We start from the raw sequence: 27,840 nt of genomic DNA, 5'->3' as shown, positions 1-27,840 counted from the left end.
ACCGTATGTGTGATTTTAATACTGAAATTAGAGCTGCGTGTTCCGTTCAACGCCCTATAAGCTCCACTGTATTTCTTGCTTAACTGCACCATAAACGTTTAAAGGGGGAGAAGACCTTTCGTAGCTGGAAGATAACGGCAATACCAGATTTTGTTCTACTTAATGGACAGCCTAACCCTGAAATAAGTCTTTATTGTAAGTTTTATTTGCACAGTCTTTAGTAACTGTAGAAAACCCCATGCCCCATGAAGCCACAACTAACAAACCGACTCCAGCTCCTATCGCAGAAGGCTGATTTCCCAATAATCCACACAAATTCTGAGGAAGTATTGGGGAAAGAGTTCATTTCTTCAGGACGATATTTAGTTGTTTTTCCATCACAATTTTATAGTACAGCAATACTTTTACTTTTTTCTCTCTCTCATTCCATAACCTTGGTTCATTGAAAAACGTACTATTCTGAGCAGGAAGAGCCATGAAATTCATAGAAAGCATGTTCAGAGACACCAAGAAAACTACGTAGTAATCGTCCTGGTCATTCTGAACTTCAAGGCCATTGACACTAGAAATCAGGAAATTCTTCAGTATCTGCTCTGTGTGCATATTTTGTAAGTATTTTTTAAAACCAACAGAATTATTTACTCCCTCTGATCAAGCCCTCCAAATAGTTAAGTATTTCTACTGGGAGTCAATTTACAGTCATACCTCTTTTGGTTTGAGGCTTGTTTTTTTTTGAGCTATAAGGCAGATCGTACATCTATGGGGAATGCTTAAGCAAAGAATGAACACTAAATAAATATGGGCCTTACCATGGGCATTAGATTTACCTTCCTTTTACCACTGCCACATGGGAGATTGTCATGTGTTTGTTGAAATGGACACATTGTATACACATAAGAAATTTTACAGCGTAGATAAACACCTTGAGTGCGTGCAAGTTTTTGTGTAAAGCAGATAATGTGCTTACCTTTCTAAGAAAGGGGATGCTGTGGAAGATATTTCCTGGAATAAAAGTTCTATTTATCCACTGCTTGTAAAGAGGCCAATGCAAAGTAAATTCTACAAGAAGCAGTTATAGAAATGGTTTAGAAAACATAATCAGTGAAGAGCTTTAGAAATCCCTGAGAAGGGGGGAGTTGTCTTAATTCTCCTGTGTTTTATGACCCCGTGCATGGATGTAATGGATTTGTACATGATAAGTCACTGTGCTCAGCTGAAGTTTTCCATTTTGTGAGGAATGATTGCATAGGACAGAAGTACAAATCTCACTGCCATTCCCAAAGTACTAACACAACCTACACTGCAGAACTGTGTTATTAGAACGAAAAAGTTTCCTTAATATAAAAGCACTATGCAGCCTTAATGTGTTGTTAATGTATCTAAATGCTCAGCTATCACCTTCCTTCTGAAATACTAACACTTTCAGTTCAAGTTTCACATAGCAGAAGATTAGATAGTAGGGGAAATAAAAAATTCATTTTTCCTCAATTCTGTATACTTTAACATTTCCTGTTGCAGTAAGTATTTAAGTACAGCAGTAGGAAAAAAATGGAGTTATTATTTGACATATTCTCACTCAAACAATTTATTATTTAGGCCACATGTCTGTTGACAGAAATTTAATGTTTCAAGTTATGAGAATGCAGAAGAACTAAAGAGCTTCCAGATGGATATTAATATCGGAAAATCGTATTATGAAATGTAAATTAAAAGTCACCAAACTGTAGCTTGCAATCAGTAATACCGATGATTATATCATTACTGCATTGTTACAATACTGTTGCAATGCTGGCTTCTTGCTTGCCAAAATAACAAAAGGATATTTAACAGTATTCTGTTTGCTCATTCTGTTCCAAGTAGATCAAAGTAGCAGAGTGTTCACGTTAGTACAAAGTTACCCATAATCCAGCAATTGCCAAACATCTACAAACTATTGCATACAGAAAATGGTTGGAAGAAACTTTAAATTCCATTTATTTGTGTTTTCTCTTGGATTGTCTCATTCAGCACTGTAGCAAGAGCTACTATAAACTAGAAAAGTTCTACCCCAGTAAATTTTAAGTCTAATCCTGCAATGTTTTGAGTTGCTGTTCAGCAGCCTTGAGGTAGACGGCAAACATGCCGAAGTTCTGGGTTCTCACTTTTCTCAACTTTTCAAGCTTTTCAGGGTCCTGAAGCTTTTGGTTGGTTTTACCAGTTGTGGATTTCATTACCTAGCTAATCTTAGGTCAGTTCTAATGGTGTCTCCCTTTCTTGACTCCTTGTGACAGCTCTTCTCCTAACATGCCTCGAAGGGATGCAAACCAGCAGCTCACTGTGGTGCACCAGCTTTCTGCAGCAATTCCAACCCTAAGCATTAACCACAGATCTAGGACAGAGAGATTGAATCCCACTGCTGTGTGGCAGGGCTCTCCTCCTTTTCTCCCAGTTCCCAGGGGTGTTTCAAACATCACAGGACCCCTGGGTGCTGCTCTATCCCAGCTAGCCCCATGCCCAGTCCTGTTTGTGATCAGAAGTGACCAGGTCAGTTATGAGGGGAAGAAACTGCTCATGAGGCTCTTGTGCTTTATTCAGCTGAAGTAAGGAAGGTGTTTTAGCCCAGTGAACAGGATAATACCTGAATGCCACATCCTACTACAAAGAGCTTTTTTCCCAGGTTTTGCATTAGAGAAAATGTGAAAAAGCTACATGACAGCATTCTGTAGTGTTGCATCTCAACCCATTTGCAGTTCCAGCTTTTATTTCAACATATTTGGCCCAGGGCCCTAATAACAACAAGAAAATGGCAAAAGATTGCTTGTTTATGTAACTGTAAACCATGCTGATAGCAGCAGTGGGTATCCTGGCCATACTCTCTCTTTTCTCCCCAGCAACATCGAGTGACTTTATTTTTCCCTGAGAAAGATGGAAATAAGCTCCAGCAAGGCCAAGAAATATGCTGTATATTTAAAAATAGGTTTCAAGATATATTTTAGCTTATGTGGTAGGAAAGCAAAAGTCAGTCACCTGAAATAAAGCTGTTTAAAGCTTTCACTCTTATTTAAATTAGGGAAAAAAAATCCTACAAGTTTCATTATGAGTTTTGAATTTGCAGCTCTTTCCTTCAGCATGGTGCCACCCTACTGCATGTAGGCTTACAAATATTTTGACTTAATAGTTTCACATTTCTTCACCACAGTTACTTTGCTAAAACTTATAATAGCAGTATTTAAACTAGTAGTAACAACTAATACTAATAATTCCATACAAGAGTAAGAAATGGCAGTCAAGTATTTCAAATACTTTTTGACTCAAACAGATTTCCTTCTCTCTAAACTCTCGTTCAGTGTTTGGATTTTCCATATTTGTATTTCCTGGAGGCCAAATAAAAGTGACTAAAGTGTTTAACAAAAAAAAGTTTATTACCAAAATACAATATTAAAGTCAATACGTGACAAACTCCTGTAAAGCAAAATAAATTATTCTACCATTGTACAGTATTCCAGAAGGTAGTTAAAGTAGTACTACAGACTTTGCTTCATCCTTCCAAAGAGTCGCCTATCAGGAACACAATCCTAGAGAGAGCTTAAGGCATGCAGCTTAATGTGCTGGATAACTTTATAAAACAAAACTCATCCTATTTCATAAGATACAGTATCAGAATTAACTGCAGTCTTTACATGTCAGTTTTCTAAATTTTTTTTTATACTTTGGCTATAAAAGCAGTGCCATAGTGTTACAATACCTTTTCTTAAAAAAATACATGTACCCATGTTCATGAATATCAAATGCAAATGTAAATTTCTATTAAATATATCTTAACAAATGTTACTTTGAGCACCAACTGTACATTTCTTCAAATGATTAAATAAGTGCTTATGAAAGACGAAAATACAATAACTCTGAGTGAACCCCACTCTATTTTTCCAGGTCAAGCATAAATCAGGAAGATGAAATATGCACCCATTTTTCAGTACAGCCAAGTATGAATGAAGTTTGCTCTTTAGTGGAAGTATAGGCATTGCAAACAAAGCTGCAAGTTACAGTTTGTATCACAGAATAAAATCTAATTTAAACAAACAGCACGTGAAGAGCTGATCACCTGGTAGTGCTGTGACCGAAGAGACAAAAATAGTTTAAAAAAGAGGGAAATTTGCAGTGTTAATGACTTTGAAATGTGCTTAAAACCCCTGACAAAACATGCAACCAAGCCAGCCATACACTTTTGAAAGCAGATAACCTGAGAAACAATTTGCTTTCAGAAAAATTAAGTCTATAATTATTTCACATGCAGGACTTCTGACAAGTCCCTGGGAATTGTAAGTGGGTAACTAATTGCAAGCAGCATGGAAACAGCTAAAAAAAGTAAAAGTAAATCTCTGTGCATATGGGAAAGAATTATTCTTTGTTGGCATTTGTCAGGACTGGTAATGGTTTTTAGAGGCAAGTAGTTTTCCTTGTTTTCCAGGAACACATGGTCAAAAGGAACAAAGCAACAGGATGACAAAGAACAACTGTGAACAGACACATCGTGCTCAGCAATCCTGTGACACCCATTCCTGGTGCACTGCACACAACGCTGCAAGTGTGGCTTCCACACACACCAGAGCTGTTCACTTTGATTCAAGGTTATTGGCTTCTGAAATTTTGGTTCACTGCCATCTCCTTCTTAGCTTATCAATGCAAGTTTTTCCTTTTTTTAATCTTTCATTAGCTGAGCGACTTTAACATAATTACACAAAAATAACAGTGTGGTAAATATTGTTCCTGTGAATACTGACTGGTACTTTAGCATTACTAGGGATCTCACTGTCCTTTAATTTTTCCAACAAATGGGATTTCTGAGGAGTAAGCTGAGATATATTCCAGATGATGTAGTATTTTCACATTAATTCTATGTGGAAGGTAAAATAGCAGTGTCAGTATGACAATATGAATATCCCATTAAAAGTTTATTACATCCACTGGAATTTGGGATCATGTAAATAAATAATGTGTTTTTCGAATGTCAAATCCATCTGTAGGAATATGAAAAATAACTATTAACTAAAAAGAAAGTGTAACTAACTTCACATGTTTATTAAAGTATCTCAAAAATTCAACACAAAACCACTTTGACCTTGTACCCTGACCAGCTCTTCAAGTCGAATGTGTACTTTCTGCTATCTAATTTATAAACAAAATAATACCTATTTAACCCAAAACAAGTCAAATTGAGGAGATCTCTTGAAAACAAGTATAAAATATATTTGAAGTCTTAGTGCTTTTACCCTGGCCTCTACATTTTGTGCTGCTTCATGAAGCTGTGACTTCTGTTACTGTTTTCTTTTGCTGGTTGCCACTTCCAGGCAGTGCTAGCATGATACAGACACTCCATGTGCCAGCCTCTCACTTTTACAGCTGCAGCTGATTTCTGCTGCCAGAAGGGTGTAAAGGAACCAGAAACCACTGTTTTCCTAAGAGTAAGGAACTTTGTAAGGGTTGAGCTACAAAAAATCAGGTCACTGCGTGCCCATGTCAGCACTGGGCAAGCTGCTGTGCATCTGCCATTCAGTACAAGCAGGAATAAATACATGCCTGAACTAGGAAGTTTAAATCTGGCTGCCAAAGGGCTTCTTTGGAAGTGATACTACACTTAATGCATCTTTCAAAAAATTATGTAGCCAACTTAATAACCTCAACAAAGTTGCCAGGTAACAAGCCAGTATAATAATATTCCACACTGATACAGATGAGTATCTTCTACTGCCAACTGCTCTAACTGTAAAAACAACAAGCAAAAAACCCCTTACACTGTAATTTTAGAAACTGAATGTTTTAAAAGGGTGAGATTTCTATGTTTCTTAGACAACAAAGTAATCTCGTATTCCCTTTATCAATCCATACTATAGGCACTAATAAAATTTATTCAGTAAGTCACTGGATACAGTTTTGGCTTAATACATTTCTTTTTGTAAATAGGATTTTCTACAGGAAGATTATCTTTCAGCTCATTATTTCTACAGTTACAGCTCTGACAGACAAGTGGGAAATTTGGCCAGCCAGTGGCATTTCAAAGATTGCCAAAGCACGTAGGTGTTTCTGAAAATTCCAATTTGCACTCACCTACATCTTTCGGAATCTATGTAGATTTAATCTACATCACTTTGTGGCAATTATTGTTAATATCTTGTTCTCATTAAAAACATTGCTCATCCATACTGCAAAGTAATCACCACAGATGGAAAGTGACATTACAAGCTTTTCTTTTTTTAAATCATTTGTCTGAATGTGTCAAGAAAACCATAAAGAAACAACAGGTAATTGTTATAAAAAATAATCTGTTACACACTATGAGTTGAAAAGACAGGAGTTTTGTAGCTAGGATCCAATCAAACAAATTGTTATTAACAAAAAGCTTCTAGGCCCTTCACCTCCTCCTTCTCTAAATCAATGGAGAGGATGGCAGTCTTTGTTGGAAAATGACTTGGGAGTTTGTAAAGCCTTAAAAACAGACTGAAAAAAATGGAACTCCAGTGTATGTATACAGCGCACCCATGCCCTGGCCCAGCTCCCCTCTCCCCACCTTCCAGAAGCCAGGCAGGGGGTTTACTAGATCATGTTGTAACAGTTTTATCTGATCTGCTGCCAGATCATCTTTCAAAAACGAGGGTAAAAACCTTCTTTGCTGAATTCTTGGAAAACAACAAAGAAGGAGGAAGAAAAAAGCTTTTCAAGTGATTCAAAGCTTTCACACCTTTGGGTTTTAAAGTACTGTGCTAATGCATTATTACTGACTAGTACCTGACAGAAAAAGAAAGAAACCAACAATCCTACATTCTTGGCACCATATAAAGAAGTAACAGGTTGAAATGGATGGTTCTATTCTCCACACCTTGTATTTATTTCTTAAATGATTCATCAGTCCCTGGTTAAAGCACTGTACTCCTACTGAAACAACAACTCAGGATGGGAAATCAAGTTTTGCTTGCAATTCTTCTCTTTAACAAGATTCTCAGGCAAAAATTAGCAAAGAAAGAAAATATTCACTCTAGGAAATCCTCTCTTAACTTACTGCTCCACCTAGTTTGTATTCTGAGCCGCGCTGTGCTCTTTGTTTAGAATGATGTTGATGATTTCACCTTCATGTTCTTTCATATGATCCAGCAGATTTTCTTTGTTGGTAGACTCAAAACCACAAATGCAGCAGCAGAAGAGAAGAATACAGTATTCTGTGCCAAGATGGGGTAGAGTGGAGTTCTTTTCTAAACTGCATGAGGTATTCATCAAGGTAGGTTTTTCATTTTCATCAGAACCTGAAATTTCATTTGTAGTCTGGTTAATTGACTCTGTAAAAGACACCAAGTTGTCTGAACTTCCTAGTATAGGTACTGTACTTTCATCTGTACCTTCTAATAACGTTTTGTCAGTGAGCTGTCCTTGAAACCTGAAATAATAATAAAAAACAAATATTAAAATTTACAGCTGTTGCTTTTTGGGTCAGGGTTGGGTCTTTTGAAAGATAACAGTCCTTGACAGTAAATCAGACATACCTACTGCTTTGTGAAATTGCATCATTAATAGCCTTGTTCACTTGTTCGTAGTTATAGTTTTGGTCACTTGCATGTTTCCACATGTGGGACTTCAGGGATGGAGGATGGCTACATACATATCCACAGAGAGAACATCTGGGGGGAAAATGGAGAAGGAAAAAGAGAAATACTTAAACATTTTATTAGTTTAGTAATGGTTTAGAGCTCTTCCAAAAGGATGAGTAAGCAGAGACATCCATATGAACCTTCTTCTTGGTCCCTCTTTTCAGTTTCATAACTGGATCATGTGAGTTTGCAAAGTTTCATCCTGAAATGTAAAACATTTTTAGGGTCTGAGAACTTTTTAACCCCATTTTGATTTCCTAACCAACTGAATTGGAATCTTATCTGTTTGGCCTGATAAAACTGTTTAAAGACTACAGAAATGCAGTATTCCTGCTGAGTGCAGAAACATGGCATCTGGCAGGGAGGTCGTGAGCACTCTCTGCCGTTGCTCTGAACCAAGCAGGGACTGTGTAATTAGCACTAATTATGTCAATTGAACTAAATAAGTATTTCATGGTATAGCAGGTATTAGTTTATGAGGGATCACAGAGTTGTTGAAGTTGGAAGGGACTTCTTAAGGTCACACAGTCCAATCCAGCCCCTCAAGCAGATCAGCAGGTTGCTGAGGGCATTGTCAGATTCTGAATACACTCACACATCAATATTCAGACAGGTCATCGTTTTCTCCAGTTTTCCATCAGCTCTGGTACCATAAGACTAAATTTTCCATTTCCCTGTAAAACACCATCTTATACAGTAAAGAAGAAAACCTTGAAGAATAAATTCTATTTACAGGGAGATGTAGCATGTATTTATGAACAGAAATAACCCAAGACTGATCAAATCCTGTATAGCCATTTTCATGCAGGAATAAACATCAGAGGAGGTTTTTTACATGTTTTTTGTGATGATAAATTAGTCACCTCAGCATGAGGGAGATGAGTGATAATGCATGACATCACTTCAGTGCAGGATCTGTCTTTTTGTCTTTTGGATAAAAAAAGGTATTTTGCTCACCTGCCTGCTACTTTGGAAGGCTTCAGTTCCCCAAATCCAATGGAAAAGATCAGAATCAAAGGTGACCTTGTGCTAATAAATTATAACTAGGAATGCATGTCTGCTCAAGCAGTGTGATCCCAAAGTGTTACTATGATGACTCTGTTAAAATTACCACAATGCAAGTCAGTTTTTGTAAATTTTTAAGACCTTTTCAGAAATGTAACCTGGAAGCACAGGAGGGCCTACATAAAACCACATCATACACTACAATTCAGTCAGATTTTATGACTTTTCTTAATGACAGTAGGGTACAGTACAAAATGCCCTGCAAATAATCATACACAGGAAACTATTTCTGCTCAGCAGAAGATTGCAGAGAACAGCAAAAATCCCCCCAGTTAGGGGAAAGCAGAGTAGATTACCTTGCTTATGCAGCAAAGTAATTCTGTCCTGCTGGGGAACAACACGTGTGTCCTTCTAGCTCACTTTTCTCTACTGATCTGGAATGTAGGATCCTATTTGTCTCTTTTTCTTCTAATTTGGAGCCTTAAAAAGACAATGGATGCTTTCAAAGATAGGTGAGTGTAATCTCAGATTGGGAATCTTAAGATCTCTAATAAGACTGTTACAAAATACATCATTAGATAAAAGGCAGACTTTGTAGTTAATTTATAGCTAAAATTGGGCCAAAATAATTTTTTTGTAAAACACAAAGATGAACAAATAATCTTAATTTCATTTAATATGCTCACTAGTCTCACCATACATATGATTTTCTGTACCACTAACACTGCTTGGTCAGTGGTTTGGGAACACAATCAATGAAGCCACAGCCCAGTGTCCATTTTTAGCCCTTTTAAAATACTTCCATTTTTAGAAGCTTATTAATTTACTCAAGTGATTTACTAATAACATTTACTTTGCTGAGAACAATTACCTTTTGAACCAAATACTGTTGACTATTTTAGCATACAGTTCAAATCAGACACAGAAACTCCAACAGCTTTTAGCATGCTGCACTACAGTTAATGATCACACACTTACAGTATATGCAACACTTTCTCAGAGAAACAAAATTATTTACCATTGAGTTTAGTAGTAGAAGCCTTTTAATTCCATAGCATGACCTGCCCCTACTGCTTGATTTGTGCTGAATTATTAAACTTCACTGTTCAGGTGTATTCTACATGGATATACTGAGGAAACAATTATAATGCAGCTTTGGAAGGATTAATTCCTTGGGGATCAGGGACCAAAGTGTGGAGGTTTCCAGTAATCTCTGGTAATACCAAGAGCACGCAGCAATACTGTGGGAAGTATGACAGCTGAGCAAATAGAACTTAATGCTTCTAGGAGCATTTTGGGGGAAAATGCAGTGGCAGACTTTTAAGTTGTAGAAGCAGCTTTTCTTGAGAAGAAACCTCTATGTGAGCGTGCTTAATTTGGATTCTTCATACTGCCCTTAAAATCTTCCACTAAGAAATATTCAGAATATTCCCAATTTTCTTTCCATTCCCAACTTCTATTTTGTACTGCAAATTAGTAGTAAACAATTACACGTATTTGTGCCAATTCTCTCATGTATCTAGAAACCACCCATATCTATGGACAGACTAAAAGGGACACTCATCACTTAATGACTATTCATACTAAATCTTAACTAGGTGATGCCAACCTGGATTCTAACTGACATGTACATGCAAAGGCTGTGCCTAGACTGGGATATTAAACAAAGCCAGGGCATATTCCTAGATACTGGAATTTACCCATCCATAATGTTAAATGTTAGAAGTGCCATGGCATGGGTTTGGCTCATACAAAACAATCTCCTAAACAATTCCAGGCATGCTTAGGTAATTAATACAGCCCAGAAACTATTTCCAATAGGCAGTTTGTGCACTACCACCACATTCTGGAAAGCAAAAGCTGAACACTGTCCCAGAAGAAAGTCATGGACATGTTTAATCAGCCAGCAGAAGCACTGCCTGAGAATGCCATGGCAAATCCATCAAAAAAAAACCCAAACAACCCCAAACAACTCTCTGGAAGGAAGGAGGACTCTGGGAGGGAAGTGAGCAGAATGTGAACCCTGCTTTAACATAACAAAACCCCCTCTGGCAGAGCTGTTTGCCACATGAGCCCCGTTACATACTTGTACTGTTCCAAGAGCTGCACTGCCTGATGCTCCTGGGGGTGCCGCCTCATGTGGCACTTCAAGCTATTCATATTTGTGGTGGCGAAGTCACACACGCGACATCTGAAGAGACAACAACAAGTGAACTGATCTGACAATTCACTGCTGACACTGCTCCAAACCCCAACAGCTATGTGAATTACCTACAAAGACTTCAGCTGAGGACTAACAGTATTTACACAACTCCAAGTCATGAGTTAACCTGCTGTTGTTAAGCACTGAGAATATTTTGCAGCCCAAAAAAGCCTTCACCTTTCAGCAAGCATCACTAGGCATCCAGATTATGCTTCTTCCTGAAATCCCTCTCGTGCCGCTCTCCTGATATGGGTAAGCATCACTAAGTGCAAGGGAGGTGAGGATGCAGGTGGCTAGGTGCAGCCCTTGCAAAGGCACAATGCTCCTCTAAGAGCTGCAGGGGAGAATATGTCCTCTACTTAATGCACCAGCAATGTTCTCATGACATTGTAAAAGCCAAATCAGTAATAAAACATCAAGTACCACGGCTTTATTGCTGAAAACGAAGTCAGTGACAAGATCAACATATTTAGATTTAAGTGCCCTAAGTGTGTCACATCATGCCATTCAAATTTTAATTTTTTTTACTTCTGTCACAATAGCTTTGTATAAAACAAATACATAAAGCAGTCTGGATCTAAATTCAGATCCATGGATTTAGATCCCAGAGTATTACACAAATTCCTCGTTGTTCATACATATCAATATACTACCACCCAGCCTTTCTGTATCTACCATATTAAAACAGAAATCATCAAGCTCAGCTAAAATCTACAGAAATCATCAAGCTCAGCTCTTATGTATTTGTTTGAACTTTAGGTGTTCCTTTTTTTTTTTTGAAATGGTAAAATGCCAAGTTATAAAGTCTGTTCTATAGTGTAAAGCAGTTTGAGATGACAGGATATCTAGCCTGAGAATACTCACTGTATCTTCAAAGGATTTAATTGTGCAGTATTAAAATCCAGAACGGATCTAATCTACAAAAACAGACCATTTAAGGCCCTACAGCTTAGTTTTCAGCAAGTTTTGTCAAAGAAATAATAAAGTATGTTTACAGCTCTCAAAATGGCAGCAATATCGTAGATTACTGTTTGATACTATAGAAGGCTTGAGGAATTCATGTTTCAGAAGGAGAAATACCATAAATACTAGATCATGATGGTTTTCAGACTGTGGCTTAAGTATCCTGCCAGGTTTTCAGATTTGTCTAAAGGGTTTATGAAAAAATAATAAGAGAACCATGGCAGATGGGTCGGTTTGTATTTAGTATGCAGCAGTCTGTATCACCAGTGGAAAATTTCCAAGGGTTCCTAAATCAAAACAGGCTGCTAACACCAATTTGAAAACTACCACGTACAAGACACTCTACAGTATCTGCTGCTCCAACCTCACTAAGTCATAAATAATGGTAATAGTGAAGGTTCTGAGGAGAAAACAATCTATTTGTATTCCACACTTGCTCTCTGAGTAAACATCTTGTGAATTTTTGCCAGTGTTATGGGATATCATTATAATGCACAAATCAAAATACAACACGTCTTCAGGGTTTGTTTATCCATAAGAGAAAGTCCCTGGCTTAGCTCAGCATTTCAAGGTGTTGAGTTTCCAGAATCTACATTAAAGATAGAAGGTTACATTAAAGATCAGCTCAAAAAATCTACTGACTCAAATCTATTTTCTAGCCACTAGAGAGGGACAGAGATCCACACTGAATGAGCACAGATTGAATTTGGGGGAATTTATGCAGCAGCCAATAGGAAAATGCAGGATTTATTTTTTTGCTGGGGACCTCAGCTGTAGTATTACATGTGATTTTAGATACCCAAGTTCCTATGTCCATTCATATGATGCCCTTGTAGAAAACTTATAAAATATGATCCTAAGTGACTGTATGTTACTATTGTTAGAAACCAGTGAAAGAGATGAGACACTTGGTGAAAAGGGCAGAATTTTTCCATACTCTGTAGCAGCCAGTGTATAAAGCAGTAATATGACAATGGAGAATATTTTGCAATAAAGCAAATCCAAAATGAAATTAGGTGTGCAAGTGTTTTAAGAAATACATTATCAGTATTAGCCAAAACCCAGCATTATAACATTATTATCTTCCTGTCCACAAACTGAAAACAAGCAGCAGACTGCTACAGCAGAAGACGCATTCTGGAAAAATTAGCAAATCTTAATTAGATACTTTGAGTCAGCCAGCAAGTGTGGCTCCTTCAGCAATTTGCAGTAAAATAGTGTAATTGCAGCTCTTTACCAGCACCTTCCCCAAGTGCAGGAGCAGTCCAGTGACCTGCTGGGGTCAGGCACTCACCTGTATGGCTTATCCGAGCTGTGGATGCGGCGGTGGTTGCGGACGCCCACGTAGGTCGTGCTCGTGTACTCACACACATCACACCTGAACAGCTTCTGCACCGAAGACTTCCTTCCTATTGAAACAAAACCCAGTGCTTCAGAGAGCTGCACTCAGTCTTGTAAGGAATTCTCCGTTGATAACTTCATCACAACTGAATTGTGAAACATGAATTAACACTTTAAAGTAAAGAGTTTTGAATGTCCGTAAATATTTAATACTTTTAAAGTATTAAACAGACAATGGACATAGGGGTAATAAAGGTATAGTTTAGTTTACCATACTGTTCTGCATTTGCCCTGCCATTTACAGGAATTATTATAGTTTTAGGAAAATACATTCTTTTTCTCTATGTGGACATTTCCTTTCTCCCTGCAGTTGGGTAAAATCCTGTGTTACAGTAAAAAATGATAAAATGTGGGACTGCTGAACCCAGCAGTTTCACTGCTTTGCAGAATGCATCAAATCAAAGGAAAAAATGGGGGTTGAGAATGGATGAGTTTCAAACTGACAAACACAGAAAAAAAAACCCAAAAGAGCTCCTGAAGCCTCTAAATCCACATACACTCACACTTTCTGAAAGATATGAGAGGAGAAAAAAAAAAAGATATTGACCAGACATCTTAATAAATAATTTGGAACTTCTCCAAATTACTAAAAAGCAATTGTAACAAAAGTAATTTTTTCTTTCCAGAATGAAAAACTCTTGAAAAAGTAATGGTTGCAGAGACAAAGGCTAATGACTCCTTAAACACAGGAAAATGTGTGCCCACGAGCGCACAGCTGGAACATTTTTGAGAAGTAAGTGTGTACACTTTAACAGCCCTGCTCCTGCTCCCTCACTGAATAATGGGACTGATCTGGGTTAAGATATTAACATTTGGGAAGAGGGATGGCATTTCTTATGCAGGTAATTTTCCTATTCCAGCCTATCATGCTGTACCTCATGCACTTTTTTGTAGGCTGAATTTTCTCATTATCAAAACAATTAAGGGTCATGATGGTAAAACTCTTTTAAGGAGACATTTCTTTTCCCAGAGGCAGGCACTGAATTATGCCAAAAAGGGTTCTAGATGTATTATTCTGATGAATACAGTCAGACAGCTAACTTCAACAGTAAGGGAAAATTACAACTAATTAAACTTTCACTCCAAGATTTAGCACTTTTAGTTCAAGATGCAAAGTAATTAGGCAAGGCTGATAAGCCCAGAGGGTTATTGTGAAGAATATATGGTATATCATATAAAATAGCATCTGAATGCAAAGACAGTGAAATAAAATTGGGAGTATTTCTATGTGTATCGAGATAACTGAAAATATATTTCCTAGATTTCATTTTAAAACATGACACAATGCTCACTCTTTAGCATTCTTATATGAAATAATATGGAAGGAATATAGGACAAGCACTCCTTCCAAGGCAACCTTAAAACAAAATATATTGGAATTTTTCCTACAATATGCTCATAGAGTAAAATTTATTAGTTTTGTTTCTCCTTTTAATGTAAAAATTATCAAAACAATCCTAATTGCTTACTTGAAGACTTTAGAATTTATATTTCTGCATTATTCTTTTATGAAAACACAATCATGTAGGAGCCCTCAAGTGGATCAAGGACACTCACTGGGCTGCAGATCCATGGGAGAGCAGGGGCTGTGCTCTGCTTGAAGGGGTTTTCCATCTTAAATTCTGCAGCTTGAAAATAAACTGCTTCTAAATGCATTTTCTGTTATGAATTTGGTATTTCAGTGGGCAAGCAGTTTAAAACCAACAGTATCTAATGAGATTTTTAAAGCATTATGCAAACATATTAGCTACAGCACAGTTCTAAGAGGCTCACACCCAGCAGCACACACTTAGGAGCAATTATTTATACCAATCACTACTTTATATTTATTCCTTCCACAAAATGCACATAAATTATAATACATCACATAATCTCTTGCTGTTACAAAATAGCACTCATGTCCCTCACCCCCTCCACTGCCTTATTTCTCGTGGTTTTGGGGCCTGTTTTGCTTTCTGGATGGAGAATATCAGATCTCCTACAAGTGAATATGGAAATGACAGATCTTTGTTGCAGCAGCAGTAACAGGTGCTCCTGTAATGCTGCTTATTACCCTATTCCTTCATTATTAGACATTTACAATCTGATCATATCCAGTGTCGTAATGCTCCTTTTAATTTATTGTACAACCATGATGAATAAAGAGACTTTTAGGACTAACTATTTCATAAACAAGAAATGAAACTGTTCCAGCTCAGGCATCTTTCACATAAACAGATGCTATGCCATAAACTTCTTTGTTTTGTGTTGCTTTATAGGGATGACATCTGTTTGACAAGAGATTGCTGTACTGCAGTGGTGCTGCAATTTGATTATAAATTGGTTCTGAAATAATTTAAGCTTTCCACAGTATGAGTTAATAAAAGTTTAAAATGAGAACTGTTTTCATTCAAGCCACATTACTAAATTTCATGTGGGGTAAACAATCAATTAAAGTGCATGGATGGAACATTTGTATAGTAATGAGAAAAATATTTCTAAAAATTTCTCTAAATTAATTGAAAGCAGGCAGATTTCTTGAACAGGGCCTTCCCTTTCCTGGAAGTTAAATTACAAAATCAGGATATAAACTGTAAAACAACCTCATTAAACATACTAATTTCAAAAGCAGATAGGACTGTTGATTTTCACATTACCAGTCATGTTACCAGGACTTGAGTTGACAAAGTAAAATGTTTCTCCAAACCTGACATGCTTCAGGTATTGCAAGGTATCCCTGCCTGTGTCACATCTTTAGGAAAACTGGTTTACAGCAAACAAAACACTGCCAGAATAATCCAAGCTGTGCCTGTAAATATTTGTAACTTGCTAAACTGACAATGTTTTATTTCCTATCGCTTCCATTAAAACACTTATGCTATTGCTTCTGCAGAAAACCCCCACTATGCAATAGGAAACATTCCCACTCCCAGCAGACCCTCTCTGTCTCCCCCTAGCTTCGAATGCCTCTCTCAGGCTTAGGTCCTGGGGATGTACTGAGCACTACGGCTCAGTTTCCTGAATTTAAATGCCTTCTGCAGGGATGAGAGCAAAAAGGAGCTGGGAAGGGTCATTCTACCTGACGTTGATAAGGTAATTAACTTTTAATTTAACTTTTAACTTGCATACTGAAAGCCAGAAAAGGAGGCAGTGTGAGCTAAGAGAGCAGAAGGCAAAGTTGGAAACTCATTCTGTTCTGACGTGAACCAAGTTGTTTTGGGCAAACCATTGCCCATCCATGCTGGCTCATGCTAGTCAGTGCCTTGTTTCACAAGAAATTGCATCCATTTCAACAACTTTTGCACTCACTGAGCAGCTGTAGAGGAAACAGTAGAACCCAGAAATTTCCACTGCAACCTAAGTACTATTAGAGCGCACATTTTGCTGTCTATGAGAGAGCACAGTTAGGACATAAAAGAGCTTTGTGCACAAAATGGAAATACTTCAGCTCACAGTTGTTCAGAGACTATCTAATTACTAGTATTTATTCATAATGCTCTAAAATTGCAAAATGCTAATAATTACAGTGCTGCCTTCAAAATAAAAATGCTGTAAATATTTTCAGTAGCTGTAACTCACCAGAGAAGAGGATATAATGATACATAGTGCCTCTCCAGGACACACAAGGGATTTTAAGGCCACATTTTCTCCTAAACTTCAAAATTTGGTTATTTTTTCCCCTATTTGATTACCTTAATGCATCAAGGGTTTGCTGGGTTTGTTTTTGTTGTGTTCTTTTGTTGCTGTTTATGTTTTGCAAATAAACACTATTAAATTAAAAGCAGATACACAGTTAAACAAACAGGAGGCTCTAAGCAACCTGGTCTAGTGGGAGCTGTCCCTGCCCATGGCAGGGCTTGGAAAAAGAGGAGCTTTTGAGTCCCTTTCAGACCAAACCATTCTCTGTCTCTATGAAAATGCATACCTACTGTTACCCTGGCAACTCTTACAGATACAGGTTGCATATTTAGAATGTCTTACATTTGCCTCGCTAGGGCTAAAATAAATGACTCGTTTTGGACATTACCATAATTAAACAGAAATCTCTAAACTCAGAAGGGATGGCATTGTATGCATATACTGACAGCAAATTACATTACCATGGTGACTTTAAAAAAAGCGGCTTTCTTTTGTGCAGGTCATTTGGAAAACACTGCAGCTGCTGACAGAAGGAAAAATAATATTTTCTTCTTAAAAATCCAGAATAATTTTGCACATCGGTTGTTCTTCACAAGAAGAAATGCAGGGTTTGATTACTGGGGCTAAAAATATATCACCTAACAATAAACGCCACCTCAAGACTGACTGTGGTAAATTTTGCCCTCTGGAAAGAACATACATTTAAGGTTATGAACAGGCATGAAAACATTTCAGCACAAGAGATCTTAAAACCAGTTACACAAATATAGCAAACAAGTAATGTTATGAGTGACTCTTTGTAATTTCAAATGTAAATATAAACAGTACCTTCTCTATCATCTGCTTCATTGGAAACTATTAGTTTGTTAGCTGTGGCTGTAGAGAAGAGATCTGGAAGACTGTGTTGTTCTCTTTCATGATTTCGCAGCTGGCTCTGAAAAAACATTCCTAATGTTTAAATATGCACTACAAACATACAGTGATCACTAGGAATATTGCAATCATGTGTGACATTGTTACTCAAGCTTTAATGACAACTGATAGGAAATGTATGTTAGCATATATATAGATTACCCCTTAGGTAATTTTACTACAAACAAAACAAGTAAATATCGTGAATTAGTAACATAAAGGACTGATGAGAGTGACTGAGAGGATTCTATGATTTGTGTTTATTTAGAAAATAGATTTCCTTTTTTCCCCATTCCCACAGACAAGTGGCCACAGTTCTTCCTCCAAAATTGCTGTACTCCAAAAGCAGTACGAGATTAGAGGCTTGTGTGAAAATTAACTTGATTTTCGTATTGCCTACTGACTTAGGAATATACCAATCCTGTTTTGACTTGCATAGGGAGGAAAAAGAAGAGAGAGCCTTTTGCTACCCTACCTGGGTATTTTTTCAAACTGGGACTAAATGACAATAAATATGGGAAAATTTGCACAACCACTGCCTCCAAGAGGTTCAGCTGTACAGCTGGATACTGATGCAATCTGTTCTGTATTCCTGAGTACTGAGCTGAGTACGTAAGAACTCACTCACTAATGCTTAAAATAGCAGGAAAATGGCAGAAGTGTATTGTTCTGCTCTGCTACGTAATCTTTCAAATCTAAGTTCTACAGAACATCCAGAGCAACACAACAGTGGAAAAAAACCAAAAAAAATCTGCTTCAATGTGTCTCACGTTACCCACAACTGCCACGCTCCCAACAGGAAGGTGTGTTTGAGCATTCTTTTAAGGTTTCAGCTATTAAATTCTTTGATGTTTCCTTTCTTCCTGCAGTTGCTATGTGTGGGCAGAAAAACAACACAATATTATTATGTCCCTAAGATAATTCTCAGGAAAAAAAGAGTTATGTGAGGAAGCAAGGTTATTTCAGTGGGTAAAGCAGAATAATTAGTTGGACTGTATATTCAGCACGTGCTGCTGGCAATAATCCCTAATGGTAATTGCAATGAAGCCAGGATGTCAGACTGAATTAAGTTAGAAAGAGGGATCACCAGTTGATGCTGTTGTACACCACAATGACATAAGACCCTGACTTCAGAAGGCTGAAAATGACTCCTTTATTTTTTGGGATGTGTCTCCCTTTTATACTATTCTACACAGACCAATTTGATTGGTGAAACAAAGACAAACCTCTTCAATCACATTGGTCAGACCAAAGGGACATCAAGAAGAAGTCCCTCCTAGGGGAAGAATGAAAACATAGGTACAGCTACAAAAACACTTCTCTTGTTTACAGAAAATTCCCTGGGAACAGAACTTCAGAAAACCAAAACATCTCAGGCACGAACTAGGGCTACAACCAGTTATTAAAAAAGCAGCAGAAGAGGTTATATGGAGCAATTGTGAGCAGAGCTTTACCTTGTAGTGGAAGGACTCCTGGCACTGCTTGCACTGGTACATGCGAGCCTTGCAGTGGTTGATCATGTGGCTCTCCAGGCCCTTGCTGTCGCCGGCGATGTGCTCGCAGATGGGGCACTGGTAGGGCTGGCGCTGGCGGTGCACCCGCAGGTGCTGCTTGATGTAGCCCTTGTTGCCGCTGCTGTAGTGGCAGAGGCGGCAGCGGTACGGCCGCTCGGCGCTGGGGATGAACTCCACCAGGTTCGTGCCCGCCACGGCCGCCTCGCCGGCGCTCTGGCACTGCGCGTTGTCCTGCAGCTCCTTCAGGATGTCGTCGTCTGAGGCGTTCTGGTCCGTCCTCTCCTTCAGCTTCTCGATGACGGTGAGCAGTGACATGCTGATGCCCATTTTAATCGGCGCTTCTGACAACTCTGGTCTCTCTTTCTTTATCTCAACTATTGCACATTCGCTTTGGTTTAAGCCGCTGAACTCTGAAGGATCCTTAAGTGAGGACACCACTTTAGAATGAGCCATGCAAGGGCCATCGGCTCCTGCCTGTCCTGCATCTGAATCCACAGCATTTTCTCCAGTCAGAGCCCTGAGGCTGGACTGTGTCAGTTCTGCAGCTCTAATTGGCATTGTAACAAGAGCTTCTGCTGCTAAGGAGTGCAGTCTTAAAGACTCTGAATTTGTCCTCCTTCGTGCAGGAGGCACATTTTCGTCAGCTGTCACATTTTTATTAGTGCTTAATTCGTTATCTTTCTTCTCTGTGTTATTCCATTCTATTATTACTTCTTGAATTTCATCTGAATGATAAACTTCATCAGGTTCTTCACAGGTAACAGAGGACTCCTCTGAGATCAATTTTTTGTCTGTTTCAATGTCAGTGTTCATGGAGAATGGCTTTTGTAAAACACTTTCTTCAGCACCAGGCAAACGTTCTACTATGACATTAACGTGACCCTTTCTATTTGGACTACAACTGATGATTTTCTGTGCTGATGACAGCAGGCTGTCAGCTATCAAATTGTCTGGTTCTATATCTGATACAGTCTCCTCTACAACCTCTGAAGTAGGAGAACGCACCATGGACTCACTTAATATCTCTTCCTCTTTTATATTTATTCCTATGGGCGATTTACAAGACAGTTGCTCAGAATTGCAAATCTGAAGCTGAAGAGAAGGCTCACTATGGATATCAAGTTCATTGTTTTCCAAAGAAAGGACAACTGCGTCCACACTATGAGGTGTCTGATTTACAACTGTCTCTGACAAGCTGGTGGTTTCATTTTCTTCCTCAAAGATGGGGTAGGAGCAATCAACCTCCCCCGCGTGTTTCCAAGCGTGCGTTTTCAACATCCTCTGCTGACCGCAGGTGTACCTGCAAATTAAACACCTGTACATGCCATACTGCTCATAGGTGTACCACTTCCTCCTACCCCTCTCAGGCACAGGAGCAGACTGAGTTGTATCCTTACATTCCAAATTTCCTGTCTGATCAGTCCCTGATTTGACACTTCCTTCCACTGGCCCTTGAAGAAATGAACTGGTGACATTGACACACTGCTGCACTTTCGTCTGGATGCTGTTTTTACCACCATTCTCGTGGTCATTTTGGAAGTGGCATTCAAGTTCTTCTTGGCTTTTGGAGGCAAAATGACATTCTGAGCACATTAATATCACTTCATTTTTCTGCCCATGCTGTTTTATGTGTTCTTGCAGCGTTAAGAGCGAAGGCGATAGAAACTTACAGAGACCACACTGGTAGCACGTCACCTTTTTTTTGCTTTGTGGAAGACATTCAGTCACAAAATAATCTGCCTGTAACCCTTCAGTCTTTTGAGTGGCAATCACTGAGAGCTTGATTGCTTTAGCTGGGATTTCACAAAGCTTGTCTGTGTCCAAGGACTGCGCAGAAGCATCGGCATGGGAACGTTTCTTCCCTATCAAAAGGCATCTTTGTGACTTCTCACTTTCAACTATTTTGCTCAGCTTCTGGATAACGTGGATGAGGGGGTCAGTCTTACATTTTCTCTGGTCTTCGCTGCTCTGCAGTGTTGGGCCAATGACTGTTTCAGAAATCAGCACAGCCTCCTGCTCCCCAATATTTGTCATCAATACTGCGATGCTGCTTCCTTCTTCCATAATACCTGGGAGAATGGGGGTTATAAAAAATAAAGATTTATACCTCCACAATAAGGAAGATATAGCCCAGTACTATTTACACTGCTCTCTCTACTAAACTAGCTAATTCCACTAACCTTGTAAAAATCTTCAGAACGGTACAGAAATAGCCAAAGATATTGACTGGGGACATTTAGTGGACAGTGGCTGCTATTCACTACAGCTGGAGAGAATAATTCCAAGAGAGCCTCCAACAGGCTGCCTCCAAAATGCACAAGAGCAAGACAAGTATTTTCAAGTGTGAGCGGAAGAACAGTGTTACAGCTATTCTCTTTTCATTTACAAGCACCACACACTCAAATGCTAAACATTAAAATACCAGTCGACAGTAACTGGCACACTGATGTTTAAAAACATGGTATGTTACGAAATTATATTCCTAATATACTTTGATGCACCAATGCTCCTAAAGCAAATGACAATTGGCAATAACATAATTTACAAAAATGAGTATTTTTTTCCTTGAAATGTTAGAAGAAACTAATTCTGGCATTAACTTGCATTAGTCATTTAACTATGACTATTTTAAAGACCATTCAAATGTCAAATCATACTTCTCATTATAAATGCAATTTTCTAGAAAACTTATTAATTGCAGCTGTTTCTAAAATCTCTTAATTGTAGGGAAAATCAAGTGGTACCAAAGTTATAAAGAGCTATTCTTTTATGTTTTGAGGGAAAGCTACAGGCAGTCACTATTTCCAATTACTCTTCCTTTAAAAATATCAAACTATAAACCACAGGCAATAATGTGATAGTGTTGGAGGTCAAATTGGAAGCCGATATACAAAACTTTACATGAAAACATACCTTGTGATGTGGGCAGAGCTGTGGGGTGGGGGGGAGGAGCTGCACAAAGGTCTTACAGTTAAATTTTCTTTCAAAAAATGTCTAGAAATAACCTATTCAAGTGCTACTACATATACACACATATTTTATACAAAGTTTCTATATACCATGTATAAAACTGAGAACATAAAGAGATAAGGGATATTTATCAGTCATCCTTGAAAAATTATGCCAAATTAATTCATGTGGATTTTTTTTTTTTTTTTTGCAAGAAAGATACAGAGGCCAAAAAAGAAATTCCAGAACTGGTCCTAAAACCCCATGAAATCCACTCCTTTCTAGTTATGGATTTAGTGACAGCATTATAATGCACAGACACATGAGAGTAGGGTCTGTGGTGCCCCTTTCCCACTACAGAAAAATTCTGGGCAGAACTGCTCAACTTACAATTCAGGTTATCATCAGAACTATCAATATAAGCAATGCTATTTTTTTAGTATCATCTGCACTTCATGTTAAATATTTCAAGTTGAAAACTATTATTTGAAAAGCACTCTATTTCAGTTATATAAAAACACTCTGTTTGTTTCAAAACATCTGTAACATATTTCAAAACCATTATGAGAAGTGAACAAACCTGCTTTTCCTCCTGAAAGCAGATTTAATGGAACACTCAAACGAGTAATGTCGACTTGAAATATTTTCAATTTGAAAATAAGTTAGGGAAAATTGGTGCTACCTTAAATTACCCTTGGTACTTTTAAATCTTTGTAAGTAATGCTAAATAGGCAAATATTTTCTCTACCTGAAAACACCTGAAAGCAGCACAACAACTAAGAGGAAAAATCCTTGACAAAAGATCATAAAAGAAATATGCTGCCATATACTGTTGCTCTATCAAAAAGGCAAACAGAGGGAGTACCTTCACCTGTATTCATTTGGGATACTTGGAGCTGTTCCCTGTCACCAGATGCATAACTACGGTATAAATGTGTTAGGTCACTTTTTGCTTAGAGTTTAATGCTTACTGTTGCAGACTTTGATTTTTAGAGGGATGCCACGAACTGCGCACAAATTGTCACAGAATAACTTAGAAGGGACCCGCAAGGATCATCGAGCCCATCTCCTGTCCCTGCAAAGGACCATCCCCAGGAGTCACACGTGCCCGAGAGCGCTGTCCAAGCGAGCACCAGAGTAATTAATATGTAGGGGAGTAAATGCGGTAATTAAAATCCTGAGGATGCCAGAAGGACGCGGAGGGGAAGGCGCAGCCCCGAGGAAAAGCCTCCGAGCTGCCCATTCCAGCCGTGTGCAGCACCCGCCGGAGCGGCGCGGCCAGGCAGGGCGAAACGCCTCCCGGGCAGGAAAAGCCAAGCACGCCTTACACCAGCTGCCCCGCGGAGAGCGGTGTGCTGGTATCGCAGCTCCTGAGGGCAGGGAGCTCCCCGGCCGCCTCCCCGCCGCGGGACGGCCCGAGCCCCGCTGCCCGCCCCGCTCCGTGCCCGCAGGTGCCGCTCCGGCAGCGCTCCGGGCGCGGGAAGCGGCGCCGCTGCAGCCACGAGCAGCGAGGAGCCGGCCCGCTGGGTCCAGGAGCGGTGAGGAGGGGAGGGAATGGAGGCAGCCCCGGGCCCGGGAAGGCTCCAACGGGAGCCACTGCATCCCGCGGCTCCGCACATGGGCTGCAGCGCGTCGCCCCGGGGCCGGCCCGCCGCCGCCGCCGCGCCTGGCACCCTGACTGGCACCCTGCCTGGCACCCGCCCGCCCGCCGCTGCCCGCCCGCCGCCGCCGCTGCCGCCCGCTGGCCCCAGGCCGTGCCGCGCGGCTGTTTACCGGCAATAATAGAGCAAAAGCCCGGGTATCCTCACCTCCGGCCGCCGCTTCAAGATGGCGACGATGGAGCCCGTATCACGTGACTCGAGGGCCCGGGTCAGGTGACCGGCGGGGGGCGCTGCCGCCGCGTCAGCGCCGCCTCCCGTTACCATGGAGACGGGGAGGGACAGGGCGGGGGGGACAGGCCGGGGACACGGGACATGGGACAGGACAGTGTGTGTGTGTGTGTGTGTGTGTGTGTGTGTGTGTGTGTGTGTGTGTGTGTGTGTGTGTGTGTGTGTGTGTGTGTGTGTGTGTGTGTGTGAGTGTGTGTGTGAGTGTGAGTGTGTGTGTGTGTGTGTGTGTGTGTGTGTGTCTGTGTCTGTGTGTGTCTGTGTGTGTGTGAGTGTCTGTGTCTCTGTGTGTTGTGTGACACATCCCGGAGGTGACACAGGAGCCAGGAGCGCTGTGTGCCAGCCATGTCCCAGCCCGGGTGTGTCCCAGGGCCATCCAGGCTGTCGGGGTCCAGCCCAGGCCTCAGCCAGTGTCGGGGTGCTGTCCCTGCAGCTGGGCTGTGCCTGGGCTGCGGTGTTTGTCACCTCTCCTGTTCCCATCGCCAGGGCCAGCCTGGCTGCACGAGATGCTCCAGACAGCCAGAAATTGTAGAGTCTCCCAAAAGGTGTTTTTTTCCAGCACGGCTTTCGACGGTAAACACGTCTTCTTAAAAACTCAGCCACCTCCCCATTTTGGGACTGAAGCTGTCCAGAAGGTTTAGCAGTTTTAAGTGGGCAGAAATTGAGTTTCCTATATATACCCTGCATGTCAGGGGCTACCTTAGGAGCTGCCCACCAGGAATGCTCCATGTGGTGAGTTGGTGAGAGATTTCATCCAGACGGAAAAGTCAAGGCAATCATGAGTTTCTGAAGGGATTTCAAAAGTGGCTGGGTGATGGCAAGCAAAATCCAATCTTCGTTTCTAGAACGGAGCTTGAAGTGTATACCGAGATCTGGATTTGGAGGGATCTGGTAAAATTGTAGGAACTTTTTGCAAGGTCATTTCCTCCCACAGCTGACAGATTTTTAATGATTTTAAATTGTTTCATAGATAGATGGTCTTTTTGAAGAATATGATCTTTTAAAAATATTGTCAAATCAGGTATTATTCCAGAGATGGATTTGACCATCCTTTCAAAATCTCTAATTTTACTTTTTCTCTTTGACTCCTTGAATTATAAAGCTCTGTTTAATTGTATAAAGTTTTAAGACAATTCAAGTCTAATCCTACAATCTCTGACTTGGTAAGAAAAACTTGGTAAGCCTTTGATAAGCCTTTTTTTAAAAAAATTAAATTTCTTCCAAGAAAATGCAAGGATACAACCTATCTTCTTAACACCTATTAAATGCATTTAATTAAAGATAATAAGAGTAAAAATTTAAGCTGTATAGCATTCACAGTGTCAAAGGTAGTAATAATAATAATGGCAACTTGTTTCAGCTGTTTCTGCTGTATTAAGTAGAGCCTTTTTATAGAAAATTATTTTTTCTTGTACCCTGTTCCTTTAAAAGCTTTGTTTCCACATCTCTATATGTCACAGTTTAATTAACCAGTTACCTGAATTGAATCACTTTTGTAGACACACTCTCCTTTTCACAGTCAAAATAAACTAGGATCTGATACATCAGAATTAAAAATACTGGGTTGATAATAAGTAATCATCTCCATACACTCTGTTATTCTTCTCTGTTGTAATGAAACCTGGACTAAGTTAAAGATTTCATTCTCTGTGCAGGTAAGATTGTACAAAAAGACAGATTTAGATTTTACACTTTTACATTAATTTGAAAGACTTCTTAATTCAAAAAGTTATTTTCCTATTTTTTCATTTTCATGGCTTCCAAGTTGAAGGAGACACGAAACCAAATGAAATCTGGATAAGACACCTCTCCCTGAGCAGTAGAGATAAGACTCTTATATTGTGGGTAATATGTTCAGCATGTTGATGTTTTTGTAAAAGTTTATACAAAATTGTTTCCTAAGTACTGTAAATATATACAGAATGTCCTGGCATGAGTTTTATGGTAAACATTATAAGCTTAATTTAAAAGAGTAACACATAGTCTGGAAACACCAGGTGAATTTCGAGCTACATGGGCAAAGATACAATCTTGAAGTGAAAACATGCAAAGTCTGCAGAGGTTGTTGTGTACACTTTTAAAATAACAAAAAATCTACCTGTAGCAGCTTTCCTATAAGGCACCTGTTTAGTCTTTGTGGCCTCAGTTTGACACTCTTTTCAGCCATCAAATGAACAATTAGGCTTTTTTTCATTAATGGCTTGTACCAGTGATGAGTTATATAATTGTCAATGAAAAATCCAGTTTAGCCCATGAGTTTGCTATGTTTTCATGCCTGCCATTTCCCAAACCATTCCAAAAGCTTTATAATTTTCACATTATTATAATGTATTATATAACTGGAATCCCTGACTTTACTGAGTGGGCATTAAATAAAGTGGTTTGTTCCACTGTGTACAACAGAAATGAACCTTGCATGGAGGCTTGGTTGGAAGGGAGGCTTTGGCTGGTGCATCCCTTCCTGGGTGAACAATGCCATGAGTTCTGTGTGAGCACTTGGAGTGACATGAGAAGAGGGAGAATTTTAATTCCATATTTCACCTCAGTTTTACTTCTTGGTAGCCTGGAGTTGACCTTTATTGTGGGGTAGATCCACCATAAAAGATGGAATTTGCCATTGCAATACAATACTGTTGGCATGTAGGGATTTTTCTGCTATCTTTATAGCAACTACACAGAAGCCTGGATTTAGATTTTTTTAATTCTTTTTGGCTGACAGAATGCATTTAATATTGTCTGTGTCTGCTCATAGCTGTCTTGTTTCTGGGAAAAAAAATAAAAAAAAGCTTAGAGTTTATAAGATACAGTTCACTATCACGTGAAAAATGAAATTTTTGGTTCCTCAGAAAATTGTGGAAGATTTTTCACATTTTCACATAGCTGTACAAGGGTTGTACAAGTACTTTGATTTATCAAATTGGCATCATGGGAACCCGTATTGTGAAATGGAGCCTTAGGGGACATTTTGACCCTCTAAATACAGAAGTTTGTATTTGCAAATGTGCTACATAATCTGGGAAAATGGAGAGAGTGAAAGAAGCATGGTAAGAACATGTCTTAGGGAAAATGACATTATGTTATTTGTTTATGGAATAGGACTACATTTTATTCTGAGAGAAAATACTGCAGGTGGATTGAGAATTGTTAGAGTACTGAGAAATTATGCAGGGAAGAATGAACACTGTGTCTCTGCATTTAGACAGTACAATAGAACATGATAGACACATATGGATAATAAATAGTATAAAGGAAAGAAATTGCACTTTAAATATGCTTCTACCATTGGATTAATTAGTTATTCAGTGAAGTTGAATAATGGTTGTGATTTCAAAACAGGTACATGAAGTTTAGGATTTCTTTTTTTTTTTCCTTATATAAGCGTAGTCAACCTCTGAAACTCATTGCTACAATATAAGGTATAAAACAAAACTCTGCACGAATGAGAATGAGTATTTTAAAATCAAGTTTTTGTATATAATGACAGAACATGTACAACTGTTTCAGATAGAATCAGAGATGTAAATATTGAATTAATATTTCAATATTATTCAATATGTTTCAATTGTTACATGAAATAACATTTTTAGTATTGAGGCCAGCATTGATGGGAGTTTGGAAGAATCTTCCCTTGGGACAGATGTGTGATGTTTTATGCCATAAGGTTTAGAGTGCAATTTCCTTTGGGATGGTTTTGCTTCTCTGCTGCCAGAGCCCAAACGTCACCCACAACCCTTTTGTGTAGTTAGAATTAGTTATCTTTTTGTTACAGCCTC

General features: G+C 39.1%; 1 protein-coding gene across 4 annotated transcripts; it reads right to left on the bottom strand.

Annotated features, from left to right (window-relative positions):
• Positions 1-3,382: 3,382 nt before the first annotated feature.
• On the bottom strand, positions 3,383-24,044 carry ZNF507 (zinc finger protein 507). 4 transcript variants are annotated; one of them, XM_066327940.1, is made up of 8 exons: positions 23,955-23,987; positions 23,047-23,102; positions 19,173-21,301; positions 17,635-17,740; positions 13,082-13,196; positions 10,708-10,812; positions 7,512-7,646; positions 3,383-7,405 (listed from the first exon to the last, which is right to left on the bottom strand). In XM_066327940.1, the coding sequence occupies exons 2-8, from the start codon at positions 23,060-23,062 to the stop codon at positions 7,042-7,044; spliced, it is 2,970 nt and encodes a 989-aa protein (XP_066184037.1). In that variant the 5' UTR covers positions 23,063-23,102; positions 23,955-23,987; the 3' UTR covers positions 3,383-7,041. The 4 variants fall into 4 exon arrangements, with proteins under 4 accessions (XP_066184037.1, XP_066184039.1, XP_066184038.1 ...); XM_066327942.1 differs by lacking the exons at positions 23,047-23,102; positions 23,955-23,987 and adding an exon at positions 23,990-24,044; XM_066327941.1 differs by lacking the exon at positions 23,047-23,102 and having other exon boundaries at positions 23,955-24,036.
• Between the last annotated feature and the right edge of the window lie 3,796 nt (positions 24,045-27,840).

This window comes from Sylvia atricapilla, chromosome 12 (assembly GCF_009819655.1).
Source record: "Sylvia atricapilla isolate bSylAtr1 chromosome 12, bSylAtr1.pri, whole genome shotgun sequence".
Classification (NCBI taxonomy): Eukaryota; Metazoa; Chordata; class Aves; order Passeriformes; family Sylviidae; genus Sylvia; species Sylvia atricapilla.
Note: the sequence above shows the minus strand (reverse complement) of the source record. Positions and strands in the feature narration are given on the sequence as shown.

Excerpts from the sequence above, each read along its gene's own strand:
- ZNF507 (XM_066327940.1), bottom strand. Across the intron at positions 10,813-13,081 it reads AGCTCGGATAAGCCATACAG|ATGTCGCGTGTGTGACTTCG; the intron begins GTGAGTGCCTGA and ends TTGTCTCTTCAG. Across the intron at positions 7,647-10,707 it reads CAGCTCTTGGAACAGTACAA|ATGTTCTCTCTGTGGATATG; the intron begins GTATGTAACGGG and ends TTTTCCCCCCAG.